Here is a 22185-nt window from a genome sequence, read left to right as displayed (position 1 = left end):
GTCTGGTTTTGCAGGCTCCAAAATCTACCAGCCTGTACATACATGCTAATTTAAGGCTACTGTAGTGTGCTGCTCTTACAGGCAGTGAGTCACTGCACACCGGAGTGAAGAGGAATTGGGGAGGGTTTTGTGCCCCAATGTTTCCCGCAGGACACCTGCTGGGCCCACTGTGAGAGCGAGCACACACAACATCCCTCTGGAGGAAGCTCTGAGGACGGGTAAACTGCTGTGGTCCCTGGGCCCACACAGGAGAGCACAACCCTCTCTCCTGCCTCACCCTTCCACCCCGAAGTTTCACCTACTGCTTGTAGCTCCTCCCTTCCCTCTCATTCCTTTTAAAATCAAACTGCCATTTTTCTGGACATGGATTCACTTTTTTTTCTGGATATATGCTAAATATCCAGGCAAAGAATATTGAGCACGTGGCAAGGTGACAGTGCAGCCCAGAGATGCCCAAAGCAGCTTCAGGGGAGCATGGGTCCTGCAATCACTTAGTTGTAGCACTGCAATGGGGTTGCTTACCTTGATGAACCGCGAGCTGCTACGGGAGGACTGCTACAGGTCTTTGAGTTCATGGTTTGGAAAGAAGCTGTTAAGATCACAGAATGGTCAGGGTTGGAAGGGACCTCTGGAGATCACCTAGTCCAACCCCCCTGCCAGAGCAGGGTCACCTACAGCAGGTTGCACAGAACAGCATCCAGGTGGGTTTTGAGTGTCTCCAGAGTCGGAGACTCCACCGCCTCTCTGGGCAGCCTGTGCCAGTGCTCTGCCACCTCCAAGTGAAGAAGTTCCTCCTCATGTTAAGATGGAACTTCCTATGTTTGTGCTCTCTCCACTACCCTTCAGTATGATGGTGGCAGTGTAGAGATACTGAGAGCTGTGATTTAATTAGTCACAAGCACTTTGCTTGGGGTTAGAGCTGTTCCATAAATGCAAACCTTTTTATTGGCAGTAGTATTTTCAAGAAAGCAATCCCTGGGCAGAAAGGGGCTTCAGTGTCCCCCCAGACATCACAGCAGGTAAAAGAGAAATAGCTCTTTGTTCTGCTGACTCAGTTGAGGTGCTCTAATAGGCTGCCGGAAGCAGGGAGGGGATTGCCTAATGGAAATAATAAAGGGGTGGGGCGGGAGAGCCTCGTCATAAAATCCCTATTCCTCCACCCCTAATCTGCATGAGGAGTTCCTGCCAGCTCTACGACTCAGTATCTTTTAACATTGGACTTATATGCAACTGAGGCTGCAATGGGATCAAATTTAAGTTCGAATGAGGTAAGCAAAAGAAGCCGATAGCAAACATAAAGTGGGTAAAATTGTCTGATATTCCAGTTAAGCTGATTGCAGATGAGAACAAGTTGTGTGAGGTGTACTGGCAATCCACGGAAAGCAAGTTTGCCTTTCCTCAGATCTTATGGTTGCAAGAATGGTTTTCCTAGTCTAGCCTCTTACAGAACCTCGTGGCGTGTCTGCATCTTCACGCTATGTTTTAGGGCTAAAAACGTTACTTGTTTTGCTTCCTTAAAAAAACCTTCATGGCAAGGAAGTAAGCTGGCACAGAGTTGTGATGGGTTTGGTGGTCGGTAAAGCACCTAATGAGTGTCGTTAATGAGCATAGCTTCATGGCTTTGAATATGAGATGTTTTTAAATGTCAGCCTAAAGTAAGAGTTTAACGTGTAGCTTAGTTTTCTTAACTTTGCCTTGTGTTGTTTTTCCTAGACTTTTACGAGCACCTCAGCACCAGCAGCGAGAACGGTAGGTAGTAATTAGCTGGCCCTTCATTAAATGCTGTCCAGTGCTGAATGTAGATCACCAGAAAAAATGTTAGGAATTCAATGGCTTGGGGGAAAACTGTACTGCAATATTTACTGAACACTGGAAAGCTCAGATGTGACTTCAACTCTGTAGATGAAATATCGCCTTGGCTTTCAGTAAACTCTTTGGCCTCTGTTGGTGGCTGATGCTTATGATGACAGGAGTAGGTTTTGCGCTGTATGAGGGCTGGTTTGTACTTCACCTGTATTAATTTTTTAATTCCTCGCTTTTTTGTGTTTTGATTTCTTTGAGCGAAACACCCTTATACGTTATTCCTTCACAAGACAACTCCATTTAAACCGTTTTTTTAGTTGTTCTTGGTGCTCTAGTGTTTATGGTAGGCTTTATTTGCGCTGTAATGACCTGTTGTACAGCTTGCAATTCTCTGTGTAACATGGTGTTTAAAAATACAACATCAGAACAGTTAAAACTGTGGAGTAAATGTGTTGTGTTCAGCCTCCCGACAAGCTCAGTCTCATCAGCCTGGTAGGAGTGGGAGCAGTGCCCAAACTCCTCTGAACGTGAAAGGTTGTTTTGTAAAGGCTGAACTGGGGGTGAATTCTTTGCACAGGCAAATGAAAACTCCCGGGGCAATTAGCAGATGTTCATGTTAACAAGTATTAGCATAAAGGAAAATACATCAGATAAGCTGCTATGAGCCAGCGAATGGGAACAATGGCAGTGGCAACAGGATGGGGCTGTCTTCAGACACTTGAATGGGTTTGGGGCTGCCAATATCTGTTGCAACTCTCCGGGGATCTGTAGTTGGAAAGATAGGCTCTTGCCCCTGCTTCAGCGACGTGGGAGTTTCCCAACCTGGTTTGTTTTAGGCTTTGGTTCCACGTGGGGGATTGCAGTGATACAGAGATACTCCCAGGTGGTGGTAAATTTGGTCTGCCTCATGAAGGTTTCCTGCTATTGATTGTATCTGATGCCTGGTTGTGCCCGAGAGCCACTTACCTTCTCTGTTCAAAGTGAAATGCTGTGGTAAAGCAAAGACTTTGCAGAGTTTCTTCAAAAAATAGCTTTTAAAATGATGTTTAGGCCTCTGTGTGTAGTCTTGCAGCCCTAAAGAAGTATGCTCGTATCATAAAAATTGTTACTTTTAGTTCTGTATACTTAGCCCGTGTTTGGAAGATCAAGCTGTCTTTTTTTTATCCTTAGTGTTTTTTACATTGTTAGTAGCTCTCTAGGTGTGAGGCCTGTACAGTTCAGTGGCTTTAGATCATGCCTCTTGTCTTTAAGGTATTTAGGGTGGCAGATCTGGACTGAATATAGTACATACAAATTAGAGTAGGCCCCAGAGCCCCTTCTTTCTGTCCTGACTCTTCAAGGCTCACAGAGGCAAAAATCAGGAAGGATCCGAGCTGAGCTTTTTTTTTTTTTCTCCATGAAAGTTGGTATTTAAGATGACAAATATGTAAGCATAGTATATCTGAGTGGGTTTTGTTACTCAGTAGCTCAGTTAAGGAAATCAGCTTTCATTATCAGAGTCAGTTTCAGGGCAACCTATGTTGTGTGTGATTTAAACTTGAATGGCCTTTTAAATTAAAGGGAATATGTAAAATATTTGGTGAGAAAATGTTGGTAGTGTCCTTAAGCTGACAGGCAGAAAAGTAATACATGTTAAATTACTCGGATTACTGGATCATATCAAAATAATACAGGCTGGCTTGGTCTTGAGAAAAAGTCATGTTGAATTGTGGAAATGCTTGACTTGGTTTCTCTTCTAAGTTTTGGATTTATTCTAACGTGCAAGTCCAGCTGTGGAGCTGCAAACAGGAAGAGAAGTAAAATTTCATGAAAATGGCAGTCTGAAGCTGCACAAGTTTTACAGAGCTCTTGGAAAGAAACAGGTCTTGAGTCACTACTGCTACATTAATTTTTATTCTGGAACAACCCCAGTGACTTCTACTGACTTAATAAGACCTAGCTATGGGACATTTTATAATGGGTGAAATAAATATAAAACACGTAGTACAAAGAAAAAGTGTTTCTTATGCATTTGACCTTGCCTGAGGTGGTAGACATAGCAGCATAATAAAATCCTGCCTGCCCTTGAGGCTCCAAAACTCTTTGAAGTTTAAAGGTGCCACATACCTGACCCAGGTCAGAAGCAAGACAATGATATGTGTTTTGAAGTCCTGCCACTCTTTCTGACAGGGCTGAGAGTTTTCTTTGTTGGTCCTCACAGTTTTTCAAGTAGTAGTGAGATTTCTCTTCCTTTTTGAAGAGAAAGCTAAGGGAAGAGTGCTCTGCTCCAAATAGATCTGACACGCTGTTTTACTTTGATAACTGCCTTTTCTCTTGATGTAACTTGGGAATGTTGTATGTGTTTCACTATAGTCTCCTCAAGAAAAAAACCCTTTAAGACTTTTAAGCTTGGAATTTTACTGGAATAGAGCAGTTTTAGAGCCCATTTATGTAACTCTTATTCATATGGATGAGCACTCCTGTATGTGAACACTCCTATTGACTTCCCTGGGACTAGATATGTAAGGATTGCACAAGCGTGCCACAGGACTTAATTGAACTTTTATCTGACGTAGGATAGTGTGACCAAGTCCTGCGTTTGCAATCTCATATATTTAAGTAGTTTCAGCAGTGATTATTAAAATGCCTGGCTTGTGTTTCCGGTTTATGAGGTAACAATTATGTCTCAGACAAAATAAATACAGAAGCTGAAAGTCGAAGTGTGCGTAATAACTGACCTGGGAGGCTTCTGGCCTCAGAACTTACCCAGCCTGTGATATGGTCATCGTCACGTTAAAGGGAAAGATGTAGAAGTCATTGCCTATTACTAGCAGATTAACCAGTTTAAGATATGCCTTTCAATAGTTTTTCTCTGTGACTTTGAGTAAGTTGCTGACAGCTAGACTTGACAAAGCATTCAGGTACCTAAAAGTTAAGGAGCCTCTAAGGTCTGACTTCCAGGTCTCCAATTTGGGAACAGACTCTACAACCCAGAGTGAAGCACTGAGGATTGATTTGGTATGTTTGAAAAGTTAGAAACCCCAGAATGAGAGTTGTAACAGCTGAGAAGGGAACTGCATAAATAGGTACATCTAGCGAACAGGGACAGCTGAGCACATAAACACCCTTCTTAGATCCTATCTCTGTGTGCCACTTTGGGCTGCAGGGAGGCACCAGTATTCACTTGAGATGCACAAAGTAGAGGTCCAGATGCTTGTTTTCAAAGAAATGGCAAAAGTTATTCCTTTAAAATGGTCTCCAGCCTAGTGGTTATAGTGCTTCCCTGGGATGGGGAATGTCTGCTCAAGTCTGTTCTTCTGTATTCAAGGGCTACAAGCCCCATCCTTCCTGGGTAAAGATATGCTCCACCTCTTCTGCTGAAATGGCACTGCTGAGGACAAAAACATTTAGGATTTATTGGATGGGAAAGCAGGGACCAAGCATAAATGTAGCAAACACGTCAGTAGATTTGGCAGGGATAGACAAGCCTTGGCTGTTGGTCCCTGTGCCTAGGAGTGCTTTTGGTTTTTACCCAGTTCTGTTTAATGTATATTGAGAAGCACTTCTGGCAGTTCAACTGCCTGGTCTGGGCATGATGTCTTTTGGTTGCTTTTGATTGGAGACTGTAATCTTTTCTTTTTTTTTCTTTCTTTCTTTTTTTTTTTTTTATTTTCCCCTGAAAGAGCTAGGTTTTTTTCTTTCAAGGTGTGTCTGTCCAAGTTCTCCTTTGTGGCCATGTTTGGGGTAATGGAGCAGGTAGAAGTGTGATACCTGAGACAGCTGAAATGTCCCACAGCTGACCATTCAAGTGCTTGCAAACTGCACCATAAAACTGTGCCCTGTGCTAGAGTCTTGACAGGTTAAGATAATGTGGAACAAATGTGCCCATATCAGTGCTTGCTCCAATGCTCCTACTGCTGTCTCTCTCGCCTTCAACTCTGCATCTGCAGGCCCCTTGCTGACCCAAAGGGAACAGCAAGAGGATATGCTGGGGATTACCCAGGCAGTTTCTTGGTGGCTGTTTTTCATCTCTGCTGCATTTTCAGAGGTGCTGAGGTTTTTGTTGGTGAGGACAAGGACCTACTTCATTACATTGTGTTAGTGTCCAGTGTCACGTCATGGTCCCCGTTGCTTAATGCTTTGTCAAAGCATTGTGAAACACCTCAGGATAAGCCTGGTGCTACAGCTGGAAAGACAAATGGTCCAGCAAAATGTATAGCTTGTATGAAGGAAATAGTAGCAGGGTGCATTTTATTAGTTAACATCAATACATCGTTTTTACTTTTGCTGTTTATGATTAATAGAGGCACTTCAGATGCAAAGTAATAAAACCCATGTGTTTGTGTTAGGACACTATTAACTTTACTAGGGTGTAATAAGTCTATGAATGCAGGAGTGAGAGGGTTTATGGGTAGAGTTCATATCTGTTCTTACAAATTGGTATAGATAGAAAGATTAGACAATTTTCTGGGCACAAAACACCTGTTTGTTCTCAAACAGAATCAGTAGACTCAAAGCTAAATACCAATTTGAAGCAAGTGTTGAGAGAAATTGTATCTATACGTACACTAGTTTTAAAATGAAAGAAGGTACCTATGAAACAGAGGAGATGTTAGTGCAGGAGAAGAGAGAAAGATGTTAAGTAGTTATCTCCAAGGTGAAATGGGGAAAGCGTTAATTTGTAGCCTGAGGAATACGAAGACATGGAAGTATGAGACATAGTAGTTATGAGGTACTAGAGAATTAACATGTCTCAGCCCAAGGTGTCTGTTATCTAGTGGAGTTCTGAGCTAATTCCCAAGATCATCTCCGGACAGAGTTTTGTAGCTTTCTGCTGGGGATCAGGGCTGAAGATCAGAGATGGGTCAGCATCTTCATGAGAAGTATTTCGTCACTGTCAGATGCATTTCTGGCCTTTCAGGCTGTGTGTGGGAGCTTGTGCTGGTGCAGGAGCTTTCGCTGGTGCATGGCGATTGCTTAGCTCTACTTGCACAGCTACTGTGACCGTGTTTGGTGTCCCAGAGACAGTCTGTTCTATTGCAGGCAGTGGTGTGTAAGAGGTGAGGATACACATGTGTGCGCTGTAGGGGTGTTTATTGTGATAGTAACGGACCAGTGTTAGAAAGATGTGATCTTTATCAAATCAAACTCTCAGCACCTGTTCTCAACTCATATATGGTTTTGAAATCTGTGGCTTCTATTATTTCAGACCTGAAAAGGATTCTGTGCCAAAAATTTGTATAGTTTTTCCAACTGCTCCTGTTGCTTTGATAAATGATATTGGCTCAACCTTAAAAACCTCATTTTAACTACATCTTTAGAACTTCAGGGTTACAGTAGTCTGTGACTATAGCCTATAACATTAATCTCAATGTCTTTTGTCTTTTTTCTTTTTTTTTTTTGAATTGTTGTGCAGACACCAGTATCGCCTTTCAACTTGCTCACTGTAAAAATACTAAGAGTGAGGAATGTCCGGAAGGCAGACGTGCGTGAGTACTTCTACTATTTTTGGATGTTTCTTATAATTCTTTAAAGTAAAGAAGGTATTTGGTCAATGTTACTGTTCTTAAACTGTGTAGGAATAAAAAGATATGTTGCTGCCAGTTTGCAAGAATTATTTTTACTTTGATACTGACGTTTTGCTTTATGCTCTTCAGTGTAAAAAGGCTAACTCAAGTAAGGTGATGCATTTGATCTCTTGTTTTCATACCTCACTAAATGAGACGTATTTCCTACCCTATGGCATCAGACTTAGCTGCTGCTCTTTAAATGATGAAAATTCTTGTACTTTTAAATAAGAAACCTGAGTATTCCGTATAAAATTTTTGGACAGAAGAAAGAGGACTGGTGATGCAAATGTAAAATCAGTGAAAGTAGGAAAGCTTATGAAAATAATAGAACTACAACTAAAAACCATTGTATTACTTCTGCAGGATTTATATATATGCAAGAATAGATGATAAAATCCAGTGTATCTGGGAATTTATTTAACCTAGAGAACAGAGCAATTTAGAAGTCAGGAAAAAATTAAACAGAGCACTACTACAAGTGTTTTAAAGGAGTTTACGTGAGGGATATTGAAGGGAAGTGAGAAAAGTGTATCTAGAGCAGAGATTACAAGACAAAAATGTCATAGCCAGATCACAGAACAAGACTTAATGGTGAGAAGAGACCAAGATAGGAGAAATCTCTGCAGTGGGGAAGTCTACAGAGTCTGGTAGTATCCGACTGTGGAAGCCCTGTAATGATTCACCTTCTCTTCCTTTGCAGAGTAGTGGGCATCAGCTTGTTGAACCAATGTGGCAGCAAATATTAAACAAAAATCTCAGTGGAAGAATGAGACTTGCAATAGGTGGAAAGAACAGTTTTTTCACTGTCTAGATGTAACACTGACTCACCCAGGGGAGGGACTGCTTTAATTCTGAATTTTAAAATTCTCAATTAATTGAGGAGCTTCCTCACAGCTTCTGTTCCTCAATAGCTCACTGTCCTGGGTGTACTGGGGCTTGTTCAGGTGCCTTTCAAAATAAAGTTATACCACTGAGTCACTTTCATGGGGAAATTTGAATCTTCTTATCTGAGGTTGGATTTGGTGGTTCCTGGCAGGAAGAACGTGGTTGGAACACGTGTGGAAGTTGAGCTTAACAACAGTACTTTTGAGTGAATGTTTACTATCAGGGAACAAATCTCTGCTGCACTCACTTGTGGTATTCCGGGTTACTCCTGCATCTTCCACAATGCAATACTTCTGTACTTATTTATCTTTCTCCTTTTGTTTTTCAGCTTTAAAAAAATATACTATGATTTACTGAGTGCTTTGTTTACTCTTTATGTCTTAGTATTTTTTACTCTACAAATGTCAGATGATCAAACTACTTTGTGATATTTACTGTGCCATTTTGAAAAAGGGATATGGGTCATTAGACAAAGTGAGAGCACCCTGTAAGATGTAAAGTTCTGGGTTTCTTAGAGTTTAAACACCTATTTTAATGTGCAGAAACACACACTTTGTGAGCTCATAGTTTTATGCACTGACTTTTTACTTAAAAAAACCCAGATGTTCAAATGCCTAAGTGGTGATATGCATCAACCAAATACGTGAGCTGGCCAGGCAGTCACTGCAATTACATCTGCAAAACCTGCATGCACAATTGTGTGTGCATTTGTTGCCTGCTTATGCTGCAATTCATTGTGGCTGTCTTTCTCAGGAATTAATTGCTCACAGGCGCTCCTGACCGCAGTGAATCGTACAGTCTTTCCTCATGAAGACTGTTGGCATGTCTGCCACGTCATGTTCCGGGCTCAAGAACAGATGAATATGGTATCTTTACCCCCTTGAGATGACCCGAATTCAGAACCTGGACTTCCAAAAGCTTTGTTTAAAATGTGTTTGGCAGAGAGAGTTGAAAACTTTTCAGCAAGAGTATTTTTGTGGCAGAAAATTTATTTTCTGAGGAAACGAATTATTGTGAAAAAAATAGTCATTTTTTTTGTCTGTAGTTGAAAGGACGTGTCAAGCAGACTTTACCTTTTCTGAGGCAGTAAAAAGGCATTTGAGAATCCAAATATTTCAGTTAGTTTTCCACGAAACCTTGGTATTTTCAGCTATGGGAAAGTATCAATTTTTGACCTGTTTGTAATGGTAACAGTATGCTTCTTGTTACAATTCTGAGTTAACATTTATTTCCTCCAGTTTAGTTTTCCTCTTTTTCTGATTAGACCTTGGTGTTTCCCATTTCAAGAGTATTTTTTCATATTCTCTTCTCAGTGAAGTGTTTGTGCTTAATTTATTGAAGTGAATCTTTCTTTGTGGTCTTTGATTCTCACATTCCTATTTACCAGTGAAAAATATATAAACTTTAAAAGTCTTTCTCCCTATGTTGTTCCAGACCAGGACAATTTTAATAGATTTGGGTATAGGCCTGTAAATCTAGACTCTCTTTTGGACCCTGACACTGACTGCACTATGGGATCTTGGGCAAGCCATTCAAGTTTTCTCAATGTACTTACTTGCTTAATCCTTACATTGCCACCGTGAAGTAATTCATCAGTGTGTGTCAAGTTCTTTGAAAATGGAAGCTGTAGCATTACTTACCATTAACCATTGACATTTTCCACTTGTGCCTCTGTCAAATGCCTGATCGGTCATGCTCTTCTGATCAGGTTTGGCTAAGGGAACTTTCTGGAAACGTTTTCCTTCCCATAGTCATTATCAAGGTTTTGTTGATAGTGATAGCATGGTTAACTACATGATAAAAGCACAACTTGGGAGAAATACAGTTGGTAGAAAAATCTGTAATTGTTACTGAAAGATAAAGAGGAAATACATGAAGAAAATTGTACTTAATATGATGTAATAACACTGTTACAAGTTTTGAGCGTGATGCAGGGATTGACTATGGGTTGAATCATTTGACCTTTTCTGACTCACAAGGTTGCCGTAAGAACCAGGTGACTGGTTGAGCGTTGCTAATGTGAAATAGAGAGAATATGTATTGCATTATAGGTATGAGAGAAAGGCCATGGGTGCCTGTGTCAAGCTTCTGCAAGTCTCACTCCCTGGCAGTTCTCCCTCCAAACATGGTGGGTCAGATTATGGAAGGAGCTGATGTCTTTGGTTGGCCCTTATGGTTTCCTTCCCCAGAAATGAGTGATGGCAAGACTTTTCTAGTCTGCAGATAGAGTGGTAGGAAGGAATAGGAAGTATTGTAACTTAACCCTGGTGCTGAGACTGATTTTGTTTTCCATAAGACTTGCTGAGAAAGAATGAACTTCTGAAAATGTAGTCAAATGAATACGAATATGAAATTGGCAAGTTCTGATTTGTGACAAGGAAATCAAACTTCTCAGCTTTACTTTTTGGCAAAAAAACCCCTGTTGTTCTTCATTTAAGCCAGCACTTTGATAAAGGCTTTCAACTAGTTGAGGTACCAAACCTGGGGAGGAAATGCTAGAAAAGAAGTCTCTCTGCAGCCCAGATAGAAGAATGTGAGGTGTGTTGCCTGAGAGACATAAGGAGCCATCCTAGAGCTGATGTGAACGTGCATGGCAGAAGCCATATACCAGTAGATATTATCATGTTTTGACAACATTACCCTGCCCCATTATTTGGATGGTCATGAATATAAAGCTAAATGCAGCATGGATAGGTGTGCTCATACTGCATGTATAGTACAGTGTTATTTCAAATACAACTTTATATTGGGAATGAGCATGGCAAATGTGTGAGGGTGTTTCTGTTTTCCCCGTTAGTGTTTCATTGTATTATTTACTTCTCACCCTGTATATTTTAAGAAGAAATCCCCTACTGTGTTACCTTTGTCGTACTAGGGTTAAATGTGCACGCTGCAGTTAATTAGTTAATTCTTCCTCTGGATACATTGTCACTCTGCTCATCTTCTTGGCATACAGTCACCCTTTCAGACTGCTACGTGACACTGTGGCTGCCTACTGCCTCAACTGAGAAGGTTCGGACCAGAACCATCAGGAACAGCAAAAACCCTGTCTGGAATGAAGCTTTCTGCTATAAGATCGACCGCCGAGTCAAGGTAGTGAACATAAATGGTTTTTACCATGCGTTATCTGCATATAGTCAGTAGATTATACAAAACTACAATAAACCGGTAAGCATTTAGCTAGTTTCTGAGCACTGGAGGTGTTGAAGATTCCTCAGAAAAAACTCTGCTGTCACATCTCCTTGATATTGTTCTATTCCAGCTATTTGTTACTTAAACGTCTACTATACTGAAGCAGTGAGAAGCAATTAAATGCCCTGCAGAATATGGCCTTACTATCCTATTCCTGGTCTTGACCAAATACAAGTGAAACCCAAGATAAAGATCACGTGAAAATAATACTAAGATCAGTTAGTTCTAAGTAGGGTGGAAGGGAAATCCTTTAAAAATTCTTTGTGTACCTGTGCCTAATTTATGCACTTAGAGCCAAAGGCCATAAAACAAATGTAGAAACATTTAATACAGTTATTTATCAGAAATTCATGAATGTTCTGCATGAACCACAACACCTGCCTGTCCTGTTTCATTTCCTCAGGCAGACCAGCCTGCTTCTTTGTGTATGAACAGTTATTAATGTGAAGTCTAATACTCCAAAGTCTCTTTCCCTTTTCTGTTTCTCTTTCTCCTTTTCCGTTCTTCCCCTAAAACTGGAGGGGTGAGGGAGGAAAACATAGTCTTGAGATTTTCCTGCCTTATGGAACAACTAGATATAGAAAGAAGTCCATGATGTTCTCAACCTCCTTTTGCAGAATGTGCTGGAGTTAAAGGTCTGTGATGAAGACACGATCACCAGGGATGACGAACTCTGCACAGTTCTCTTTGACATAGATAAACTTACCGTAGGACGTACAGTTCGAGTGAAGTTCCAGCTAAATCCACAGGTGAGAAACAGAATCAGTGAGAATAAAAGCAAATTTTTTCATTCTACCTAAATATGTTCTTTTACAGTGTTTTATTATAGGAAAAGTTTTGCTGCTATTATAAGAAAGACTTATAATCCCTGTATGAGTACTCCATGCTAGTTTTTGTTAGGAGCAAATCTCTATGCTAAAAGTCTAGGATGGAACCAGCTAGAACTAATTACCTGGTGCCTTCATTCTGAATATTTCTGGCATGTGTGTTGACTCTTGGTATGAGTTCTGAATTTTCAGCTACTTTAAGCTGTAGTAATATTAAAGCAGCTGATTGTTTTATGTTGAGAATTGAAATCTGAAAAATGGCTATTTTAGCAGAATAGCAGTTCCTACACCTGCATGCTCATATGGCATTTAGATTTCAAAAAGCTAGTTTTAGCAACTTTTTCAGTATTGTAAAATTCAGTATCTTCAGTTGGCACCACAGTTTCTTCTACAAATTTTTCTTATGTTCTGTGAATTTTCCTGAGTGCTATTCTAAATATGTATTTTACAAACTGTATGCAACTTGTGTGAAGAAAAATAATATATCTTTCTTTCTTTTTCCCTGCTCTCATCAGGCACGTGAGGAGCTGGAGGTGGAGTTCACATTGCAGAACACGTGAGTAGAGTCCTAAATTCTATATAAACTGTTGTATTTTATATAAATAATAGATTGGAAAGCTGTTTCATCTGTTACATGCTTCTTAAACTTACAGTCTCTGAAGGAAGTATCTAGGTGTTTTTGTTCAAGTCTGGTAAATTGGAATTTCAGAATACGTATTTTTAGATTTTAAATATCTTAAAATGTAATTTTTGCCCTGTTTGACTGCTGTCTCTTGGGCACCAACTTCCTCCTGTTTTCTTTTTTTGTCATTGAATCAATACACAAGGAAGTATGAGGGCAATTACAGTATTCAGGAAGTGTTGGCCCTTAGAAGACGGGAGTGCCAAGCCTATATGTCTTATGTACCCCCTTCTTGGGGAATCTGGCCTTTCAAATCCACAGCATTATAAAATGCTCCCCTGTAAGTTGATCTATTCTGTTCATCTGGCTACATGTGGAGACCTGTGGTAGACTTGACTATCAGTTCCAGCGGGGCGAGGAACAAAATATTCTGCGCAAAGAAAGGAGCAAAGATCAATGTGGGAGACTGGGGACTGAGGAATGAGCAAAACTGGAGGAGCAGCACTAGCTTCACTTGGTAGGCTTGATCGCTGTTGGTGGAGTTTGACTGTTTAGGGGATGTGTTTGCTTCTGGTAATTCATGCCATGAAGAATGCACATCTGTAACTGGAGAGGGAGTCTGGTGCAGGATCACGGGTATTCTAGTCTGTCTCCATTATATGCTTTATGACTCTGAAGAAGTTACCTGAAAGGATTTCTGTTACCAATTTGATCCATGTTATTGGACTGGAAGTGTAATTAAAACAGCCTTAGAGATGGGATGGTACTGCTGGGACCTTCTCAAGGCATTCAGGGCACTTCAAGAGGCCTAGTGGGATAATGTGTCAGTGGAGACTTTGAATAATGTGTTTATTTCTGAGAGAAGGAGAAATTGGGACCTGCTGGAGAAAGGGCAGTAGCTCAGTGTTATGAATGAAGAAGGAAAGATCTCCCAGTGTTCACGAGCAAAAAGCCGTTGGAGACAAAGCAGTCCCAGAATCTCCGATTACAACTCATGGAAACTCACCAGGGTGGATTGTTTGTTGTTTACTGTGCACAAAAGCTGGCAGAAGGCCCAGCAAGAGCAAGACAAATGGTGCCTATTGCAGCTTAGGAGTGTCATGACATCAGTAATGGCAATGGGGAAGGGAGCTCCGGTAGATGTCCCAACTGGCCTGTCTAGGGTGTCCCTTCCTCTGCAAGTTAGAGGATGGCTTATGGGGTTGGCACATAGAATCATACTCTTGATAATCCTGTCTCTTGATGAGGGAGGTCCAGGCAGGTTGTCTGGCTTGGATATTGGGCACGAATGGGTTTGCATATGGGGATGGAGGCTGGAATTCGTCTCGGAGCATGTGCACGCCGGCTTTGTGTCAGACTCTTTTCTTGGACCTTACAGCCAATTACCTTTTCCTGGAGATGTGTTCAATAGATAAAGTCAGAAATGTAGCAACTTCTGCAGGTGCTGTCTGATAAGGAATTCTACTAATTGGAAGATGATGGTTGGGTTTTTACAAATAAAAGGGACCCTTGGCAGCCCCAAGGAAGAGGTTTTAAAAAGAATTACAGTCATGGCTCAGTTGCTACAGCAAGAACACATCTGATCCACTTTTTCATTCATAGAGCGGTGCTTGGGTGACCAATGTAATAGTGGTGGCCTGAAGAAGTCCACATGCAAAGGGAAGAAATTGCTGCATCATAATTCAGGGAATGTCCCTGTGAGGTTCCAGCAGGACAGAGAAACAGGAAGACACTTCTCTGGGAGAATGGTCTTCTTGTCAGAAGGTGTATGAACATTGCCCCTAATATCCCTCATTTGCATTTCTTGCATATGCATGGCAGTCAATGCTGTTCTGCCCATCAGTCAAGTCTGGAATAAAGGTGTAAGCGCATCTGAATTGATTAAATATCATGATCTTGGTAGGATATTGAGAGGTTCTTTTCCCCTCAAAGTAGAAAAGTGTGATATCAGGAGTAATTAATGACAGGGTTTGTGCACTAAAATTGGAGGCAATGGATCACATTACCTGTGGTAAACTAAAGAGCCCTGAAAAGGTGTGAAAGGTGGAAGTAGCTGAAATGGGTCACCAGAAAGCTATGGACCAAACCAACCTCTCCTGTGATAAACAAGCTCATCAGGTTTTGGCGTGGGTTTTGACATTGCTGGGTGGGAGAATTGTTGACAGAGGTAAGACAGAACATTCAGAGGGGGAGAGCCAACCATAGTGCTAACAAGAAGTACAGCTAATGATGCAGAACATTTTCTAGAAATCTGGTATTGTGATGGAAACAGTGAGAATATACTCTTCTTGGGTAAATATGGCAGTTTGTCTCTGAAATGAATAATTATTCCAACCAACACATTTTGTCTGACGCTATTTATATGAAGTAGCTTTTCTCTCCTTCCCCATCTTCATTCCAGACTTTACCAATTGCAAGATTTACTATATTAGCCTCTTCTTTCTTTCCAGCATTTCAGATGAATAATATCACACATGAAGTGTAAGCCCAGGCCAAGAAAGTTTTCTGGGTCACACCTACAATAGTGGCTTTGTAGCTCCTATTTTTGTTTGCCTCTTGGCCTCACTGCAAAAAAATGTGTGTTGTGTTACTTTTACCAAAGAACATTGTAAAAATCCCCTCACAATACATGGGTGGGCTGTATGAAATTGGTCCACGCACTTATTCCCGGTATCTTTTCTTTAAAATGGAAGAAAACCTTCATTTTGGTAGCTTGGTTTCCACAACTGCAAGACAAATACCCTCTCTAGTTCTGCCACACTCTTGCGCCACTCCTGCAGTACCTGCAAATGCTCACCTCTCTGCTGCCACTGCCTGTGACAGGCACTGAGAGCCAGACGTTTGATCCTAAAGACACAGAGAGGAAGGCATGCTCCTTCCTCCAAGTGCATGTTCACCAGCAACTGAGCCAAGGGATTGCAAACGCCTGCCCAGTGTTTTGTGGGCCCATAACACGAGCCCAGCTGGCATGACAGCTGCTGCCCTCGAGCAGCAGTGACAGAAAAGGTAAGGTCGTTGTACACAGGTTGCCGACTTGAGTACTTTAGTGCTTTTTTGTCTTATTTTCTGGTGATTATCAACGGTAACGTGGGCTTTCTCCCTTGTGTTTCCCCTGGTAGGGTCCAGCATCAGCACGAGCCTCTACGAGTCGCTACAGGGACAGGGTCCCGCTGGACTAGGTGGCTTCGCTCCCTCAACATCCCCTTCCCCTCTGACTTCTGAAGCCCATGCCTGATACCGAGGGGCCCCAAAGACACTTCTGATGAACTAAAAGGTACTTTGAATTTCCAGGGAGTTGTCTGAGGGCTCCAGGGTGTTTGCTGGGTCTCCTGACCTTTTTGGCATGCTTCTATCTTTTAGATGTTCCAAGTTGAGGAGGTGCATCTCAAACAACTCTTAGAAGAATGAAGGACCACTGTTACACAACCTTTCATCTCAGCTCCCCCATCCTTTTATTTGTTTTTCAAATGTGAAAGATAATATTTAAAACAAAGCCCATGTAACACACATGAATGTAAATAGGTGTACAAAAAGTTGTATAAAAATATTAATTATTGAAATATGGCAAAAGCATGATTTTTAGAAAATAAAAGTCTTTTTTTTTCTTTCTGTAGTTCTGCTGTGTTATTTTGAGAAATTTCCCCTGTGTAGACGGGGACCAGCAGATCATGTTAGCCATTTGGTTTGGGCACTGCTGAGGAAATTCTCAGAGTAGGCTGAGTATCCAGTCCATCAGGGGTCAAATGTACTTGTTTGTATTTGTATTTGTGGCAGTAAGTCACAGGGCCTCAAGAAGCACTTAAGGCAAAAGTTTTAAGTCAGAAAAAATGACAACCAAAGAATCTTGGAGGCAAACACAGTTTTCTTTATTGAAAAAGTACTATGCCCTGTGCTTCTCTTCGGCTGTCAGAAAGCTTGGAAAAGCAGCCTGGACTATGTGGAAGCTGCTAAAAGAAGGGGAAGTTGGATCTGATGTGAAAGAATTAGAATTTTCTACACAGGGATCGAAAAAATCCAGATTTTCTGGTGAAACACAGCACGGTTGCTTACTCTAAATGTGAACTGTTATATGGGAATTTAAGTGACTGTAAATTCCCATACAGTACTGCCCATTTCATTATAAGCCAGGCATGATCTAAAAAGGAGAAGGCAGTTTGGTGTGTACCAGGTGTTGGGAAGTGATTCGTGGGCTCACAGAGTCCATTGCAGAGTTAGGAATAATAGATATTTATTCAATAGGTATTTAGTGGGGCAGGATGCCCAGGTCCTCTGATCTTGGCTTCTCCTGCTGCAGGGTACAACGTGCTCCCAGTTCTCAGTAAAACTGAAGTCTGCATTAGAAAAGGCAGTAAATCACACACTGTGATGCAGGAGAGGACAGGAGTGTTAGTGTGTGTAACGAGGGCTCTCTAATAGCAGGTTGCTTGTTAGGGAAGTTACCAGCTAGTCCTGAGAAGTGGACATTATTCAGTGTTCCAAAGCAAGGCAAAGTATTCAAAGATGCCTGGCAACCTGAATAGTAAGAGCTCTTCTGCACCCAGCTCAGCTGTGTTTCTAGCCAGAGTTGATGTCCAAAGCTTCAGAGAAAAGTGAGTGGCTTTGCTTTTCTTAAAACAAGGGTATAGATCACCAGGTTAAAAAAAAAAAAATAATAAAAAAATCAAAACATTTAAAGCATCTGTCTATGCTGTGACCAGCAGAAGCCGTTAAACTTGGGATTGGAAGTGCAGTGTGGAGAGTAACCAACAAGTGACAACACCTGGGCTTCCTTGCCAGAGTGACCACAGAGGTGATGCTCCAAGAGGGACATCTCAGCTGTTGGTGCTTAATACCTGTGTTGTCCTAGTTCTTTCCAGGAGCCTTCCAAGTTGTTCTGCCCAACAATGCAGGTTCTTCCACCCTGTTTGAAGGTCATGTCTTGAACTTCTAGTTGTCAGTCTAACTTTATACTTTGCTGATACCAATACCTCAAATAATACTACAGTTTACTGGATATTTACCTCTATAAAAAGACATCTTTTCCTGTCTTTCCACCTTAATCTCACCAGGCTGTACAGACTGGAATCTTTTAATATCCCCCATGCTCTTTCTCTGCTTTCCTTAATTTTTATTATTTTTTTTTTTTTAGTGAAGTATTTGAGGATAGTGACCCCATACGCCTTGTAATGTTACAACTACTTGACTACAAAACAGCAATTAAGTGCAAAATCTGGGTCTGAAACAAAACCTGAGTGGTACTTAACCTCATTTAGCTGCATGTAGGTAGAAACACAATATTTTTTGCCCATTCCTGACCAATGTTCTCCAAACTCTTTTAACATAAACTCTGAAAAAAAAATTCCTATAAAATTCTTAAGTAAAATTCTTTGTTCCAGTGTGCAACTGTTTTTTATTTTTTAGGGACCTCAGTGTTTTTTGGTTTTGGAAAGTTTTTCCTGAGTGTTCTGCACTGTATTTAGCCAATTTGTATTTTTCTCTTAGAGGAAAATACTGATTTGGAAATGAAACTCTAAACTTTTTATGAGCTTTGAAACTTTGGGAGAATTCTTTGTCATGGGAAATTTTATAAAGCTATTTTCATGTGTGTTTATACTAAAATCTAAGAGTTGTTATAATCCATTTTAAGAGAAGGTTTATCACAATGTCATTCATCTAATTTTAGAGGAAGTGTATTGCCTGGTTTCAGCTGAGGTGAAATACATATCTCAACTATATAACTATGTGAGACTACAGAGAATATAATCCATAGCTTGTAAAATCTGAATAAGCAGCTCATACAGTCTGCAGCAGGTTGAGGAGTTGGTGCTCCATCCTTATAATTTTGTGTATGTATCTATTCCCTTTGGACTAATCTGAGTTATTGAAATACTGTATGAATTTACATCTGCAATTTAATAAAATGATAAATTATAAGATATCCTTAGTGAGACATTGTCTGATTTTTCTGAGGGGAAAAATATTTAAGAATATAAAATTGGCGTCTGTAGTATACGAACCCACTTCTGTCCCTAGACAGATAAGTGGAAACACATCTACCCATATAGTGATACATTAAAATCTTGTGTCTGTTTTGCAAATCACTTTGTAGAGTACAATTTCTTCCGCCGTTATGGTAATTTTTTGAAAATTGTGGAAATCTAGACAAGTGTATTAGTTGTTCGAGTACAAAACTTGGGGTCAAACTGTGTAATGATCAAAACAGTCAAGATGGATGTAACAGCCTCCAGCTCTCCTCAAACTCACTATGTCATGTATCAGCATTCGTTACATGGTTTACTAAAGTAGGTATGAAAAATGACAGGAGTAAGAACCTAGCTTCATATTCTATCATGGGTGGGTGGAAAACCTTGCAACTCAGCTTGTCATCTAGAACTATGCTTGGTAAAATCTTTAAAGTATTTTTGAGTGAGAATGTTAAAGTCAGAAATGTCAAAGTTGATGGGGGGAAAATTGATAATGTGTTAACTCATAGCCTTAATATTTAACTGAATTGTACCACCCATGACATATATTTTCCATTTTGTTTTTCAGTCTGGACTATCCTGATGGCATCATTACTAATGGAGTACTAGTGGTAATGTATATGTCTTACAATCTTTCCTTGGCCTGCATAACAAGTGTTCATATTTTTAACTCTGGGAACTTTGAGCTGTGTCCCAAAGCTAGTACTGTCAGCCACACTGTCCTACTGAGAAAAAGGATCTGTTGTTGGCACTATGGATCACTGTTTTCCCACCACTCCTGTGCAGTGCCACCTTTTGCAAAGACACTCTGTGAGGTTGCTGTCAGCATTCATATGCCACCTACTTTCTTCTATAAACTTGACTTTCCTACCTATTATTCCCACATTACCCCTAGAACTACCAGGGGTTAATGAAAAAAGCGATAAACCGCTCATAAGAGTCCCATATCTCAATATGCCTATTGTTTTGAATAGGTTTAATCTTCTTTACTTAACAGTCTCTCCAAGTTCAAGCAGCTCATGAGCTGTTCCTCTTTACTTTCAAACTCAGAGAAAATACCATGACACTAGTGCCCTCATGTTATCTGAAGACACAGTAATAGATAATAGTTGTGTTGCTCATTGATCAGCTAGTGGGGTTGGTTGAGAAGAGTATGAATCACTTGCAATCACATTTACACATCTCTCAGCCATCGTTTATCCTCTCTTGCTACAGGCACGCGAGGTTTCCTGTTTGGAGATTAGAGTGGATACGGGAAAGCTGCAGCAGCAATCCACAAGTGAGGTTATTGCTTCATTAACCTATTGTTTTTGTGTTGTCATTCAGTCATTATAAAGATGTTGAAAAATTAATAATCTGTTGTGCGTGTTAACTTTAGCTGTTTCACATAATACTTAGTTGCGCCATGCCCCATCTTGCAGAAAGATTGTATCTGTCAAAATTCAAGTTAGTCAAGTATTTAGTTCTGAGGCAAATTTTAAGTCGATGCAAAAATAGTCATATATGCTAGTATTAAAAACTTGTAAAAATTATTTTATTTCTCTTTGTTTACTGCTTGTTCAAGAAGAAAATTTTTAACTAAGTTGGATCTTTAAAAATTATCTTATATTTATAATGTAGAAATCCTATCCTGTAGGTTTAATTTGGGTGTGAGTATGTACAAAGTTTCTGCACATTCAGGGTTCTGAAAGAGATTTTTTATTTTATTGTTGTTGCTTGAACAGAAATAATAAACTTAAGCTTTTAAGTTTAAATGTAAAATTGTATCAAAGGGGTCTGCACAAGATGCAAACCATCACCAAACCAGGACTTTGCCTGTAAAATGTAGCTCTAATAAATATAGCAGGACTCTTCACTAGTCTTTAAGTTTGTTCAAAAAAACTTGTAGCTTGTGTAAAGCTGCTCACGGGGCAAATCACAAAAAAATCGTGGCTGTTAAGAGAAAGTACACAAATGGAAAATTGACCTTTATGAAGAAAATGGTAGTGACGGCTGAGTTGCATTGTAAGCGGTTTCAGACAGAAATGTAATGTGGGGAGGAAAGGTTGGGGACTTAAAACCATATGCCTCTTGGCCCTGATCTTGCAAGAGAACTGTGTATGATCTCTCTGTAAACATAAAGGCTTTTCCGTACAAGGAGCACAGCCTTTGGGTTGACAGGTTATTTCTCTTTTGGTGACATGAGAACACATGTCAAGTTGCCTGTTTGATTTTGGGGTTTGAATCATTTGACTGTTGTAGCAGATGCAACATAGAATAAAATGTACATGATGAACTGGAACAGACAGACATCAAAAAAATGATTCTCTTATTCAATGTGATTTATCCAAAAGGCCTTTAAACTGACACGCCTTTAAATCTGTCTTGGTTTTATTTATTCATGGAAAGCTCCTACAAAATAGCACGCTGTAATATTGCAAAAACGTGATTTCTGTATACTGATGAGTTATACAGATCTACCAAGATGTTTTATATCAGTTTTCAATCTGTTTTGGCCACTCAAAGTCGAATTAATCATTGTGGTGTAAGGAAAATCAGACAAAAAGCATACAGAGTAGAAGCAGATTTTATTTATTGGTTATGTGTTTTTACTTGGAATAGCTAAAATTCTCTTTGTTCCCTGCCTTTATGTTTAGATCAGGAGATTACATTTACAGTGAAAGGGTCCCATGAAGGAAGTCAGAAGATTTTGCTGGACTCTGACCCCAGCTTTAGGATCATCGTGTTTCACTGTGTTATAAATGAGCAGACAAGACTGGATATTCTATTACCAGAAGAGGTACGTTCCCCTTCTGTATGTCATCGTTAACCTCAGTGAAATTAGAAGAAGAAATTAATGTAATTGGTGAACTGAACTCACCCTTTTAGCAGGAGAAGTTCTAGAGATGATAAACCTTTCCTGTGCAAATCCCTACCACTTTTTACATTGTTTCAGTTGGCAGAGAAAAATGAAATAGAGGAATCCGGGGTCCTTTCTCTCCCTCTGAATTCACTCCCTTTGCAGAAGGAAATAATAGTAGAAGAGGTGAGTGCTGTGAACATTTTGAAAGAAATATTTCCAAAATGGACTTATGTTATCCTGCTAGAAATGAAGTTCCCAAGTGAACAAAATCACTGTGTAAAATTGTACAGCTATTTATTGAAAATGTTAAAAAAAAAAAAAGACTGTTATATTCACTTTTAAGGAAGCAGGTGTTAACAATAATTGTAACAATAGAAAAATCTTTGCAAAACAGCATCCAAAATTAGAATTAAGTGGTTTCAAGGAATAAAAATGACCGTCATATGCACATGCATTCCAAAATTTCTTTCTGGACATTGGGATAATTCCAGAATGGATAGTT

At 40.1% G+C, this 22185-nt stretch overlaps 1 protein-coding gene across 1 annotated transcript in view; it reads left to right on the top strand.

The window, feature by feature from the left end:
- Positions 1–1241: 1241 nt before the first annotated feature.
- Positions 1242–22185, top strand: part of LOC104289068 (cytosolic phospholipase A2 epsilon-like) — a 32937-nt gene continuing 11993 nt past the window's right edge. Inside the window, exons 1-9 of the mRNA XM_009887959.1 lie at positions 1242–1268; positions 7199–7271; positions 11194–11330; positions 12047–12178; positions 12772–12812; positions 19410–19452; positions 20057–20120; positions 21478–21620; positions 21777–21866. Coding sequence (XP_009886261.1) covers positions 1242–1268; positions 7199–7271; positions 11194–11330; positions 12047–12178; positions 12772–12812; positions 19410–19452; positions 20057–20120; positions 21478–21620; positions 21777–21866 — 750 coding nt within the window. The remainder of the gene's footprint in view (positions 1269–7198; positions 7272–11193; positions 11331–12046; positions 12179–12771; positions 12813–19409; positions 19453–20056; positions 20121–21477; positions 21621–21776; positions 21867–22185) is intronic.

Source organism: Charadrius vociferus, unplaced genomic scaffold (genome assembly GCF_000708025.1).
Source record: "Charadrius vociferus isolate BGI_N301 unplaced genomic scaffold, ASM70802v2 scaffold337, whole genome shotgun sequence".
Classification (NCBI taxonomy): domain Eukaryota; kingdom Metazoa; phylum Chordata; class Aves; order Charadriiformes; family Charadriidae; genus Charadrius; species Charadrius vociferus.
The sequence above is the reverse complement of the archived record's forward strand: the minus strand, read 5'-3'. Positions and strand labels throughout refer to the sequence as shown.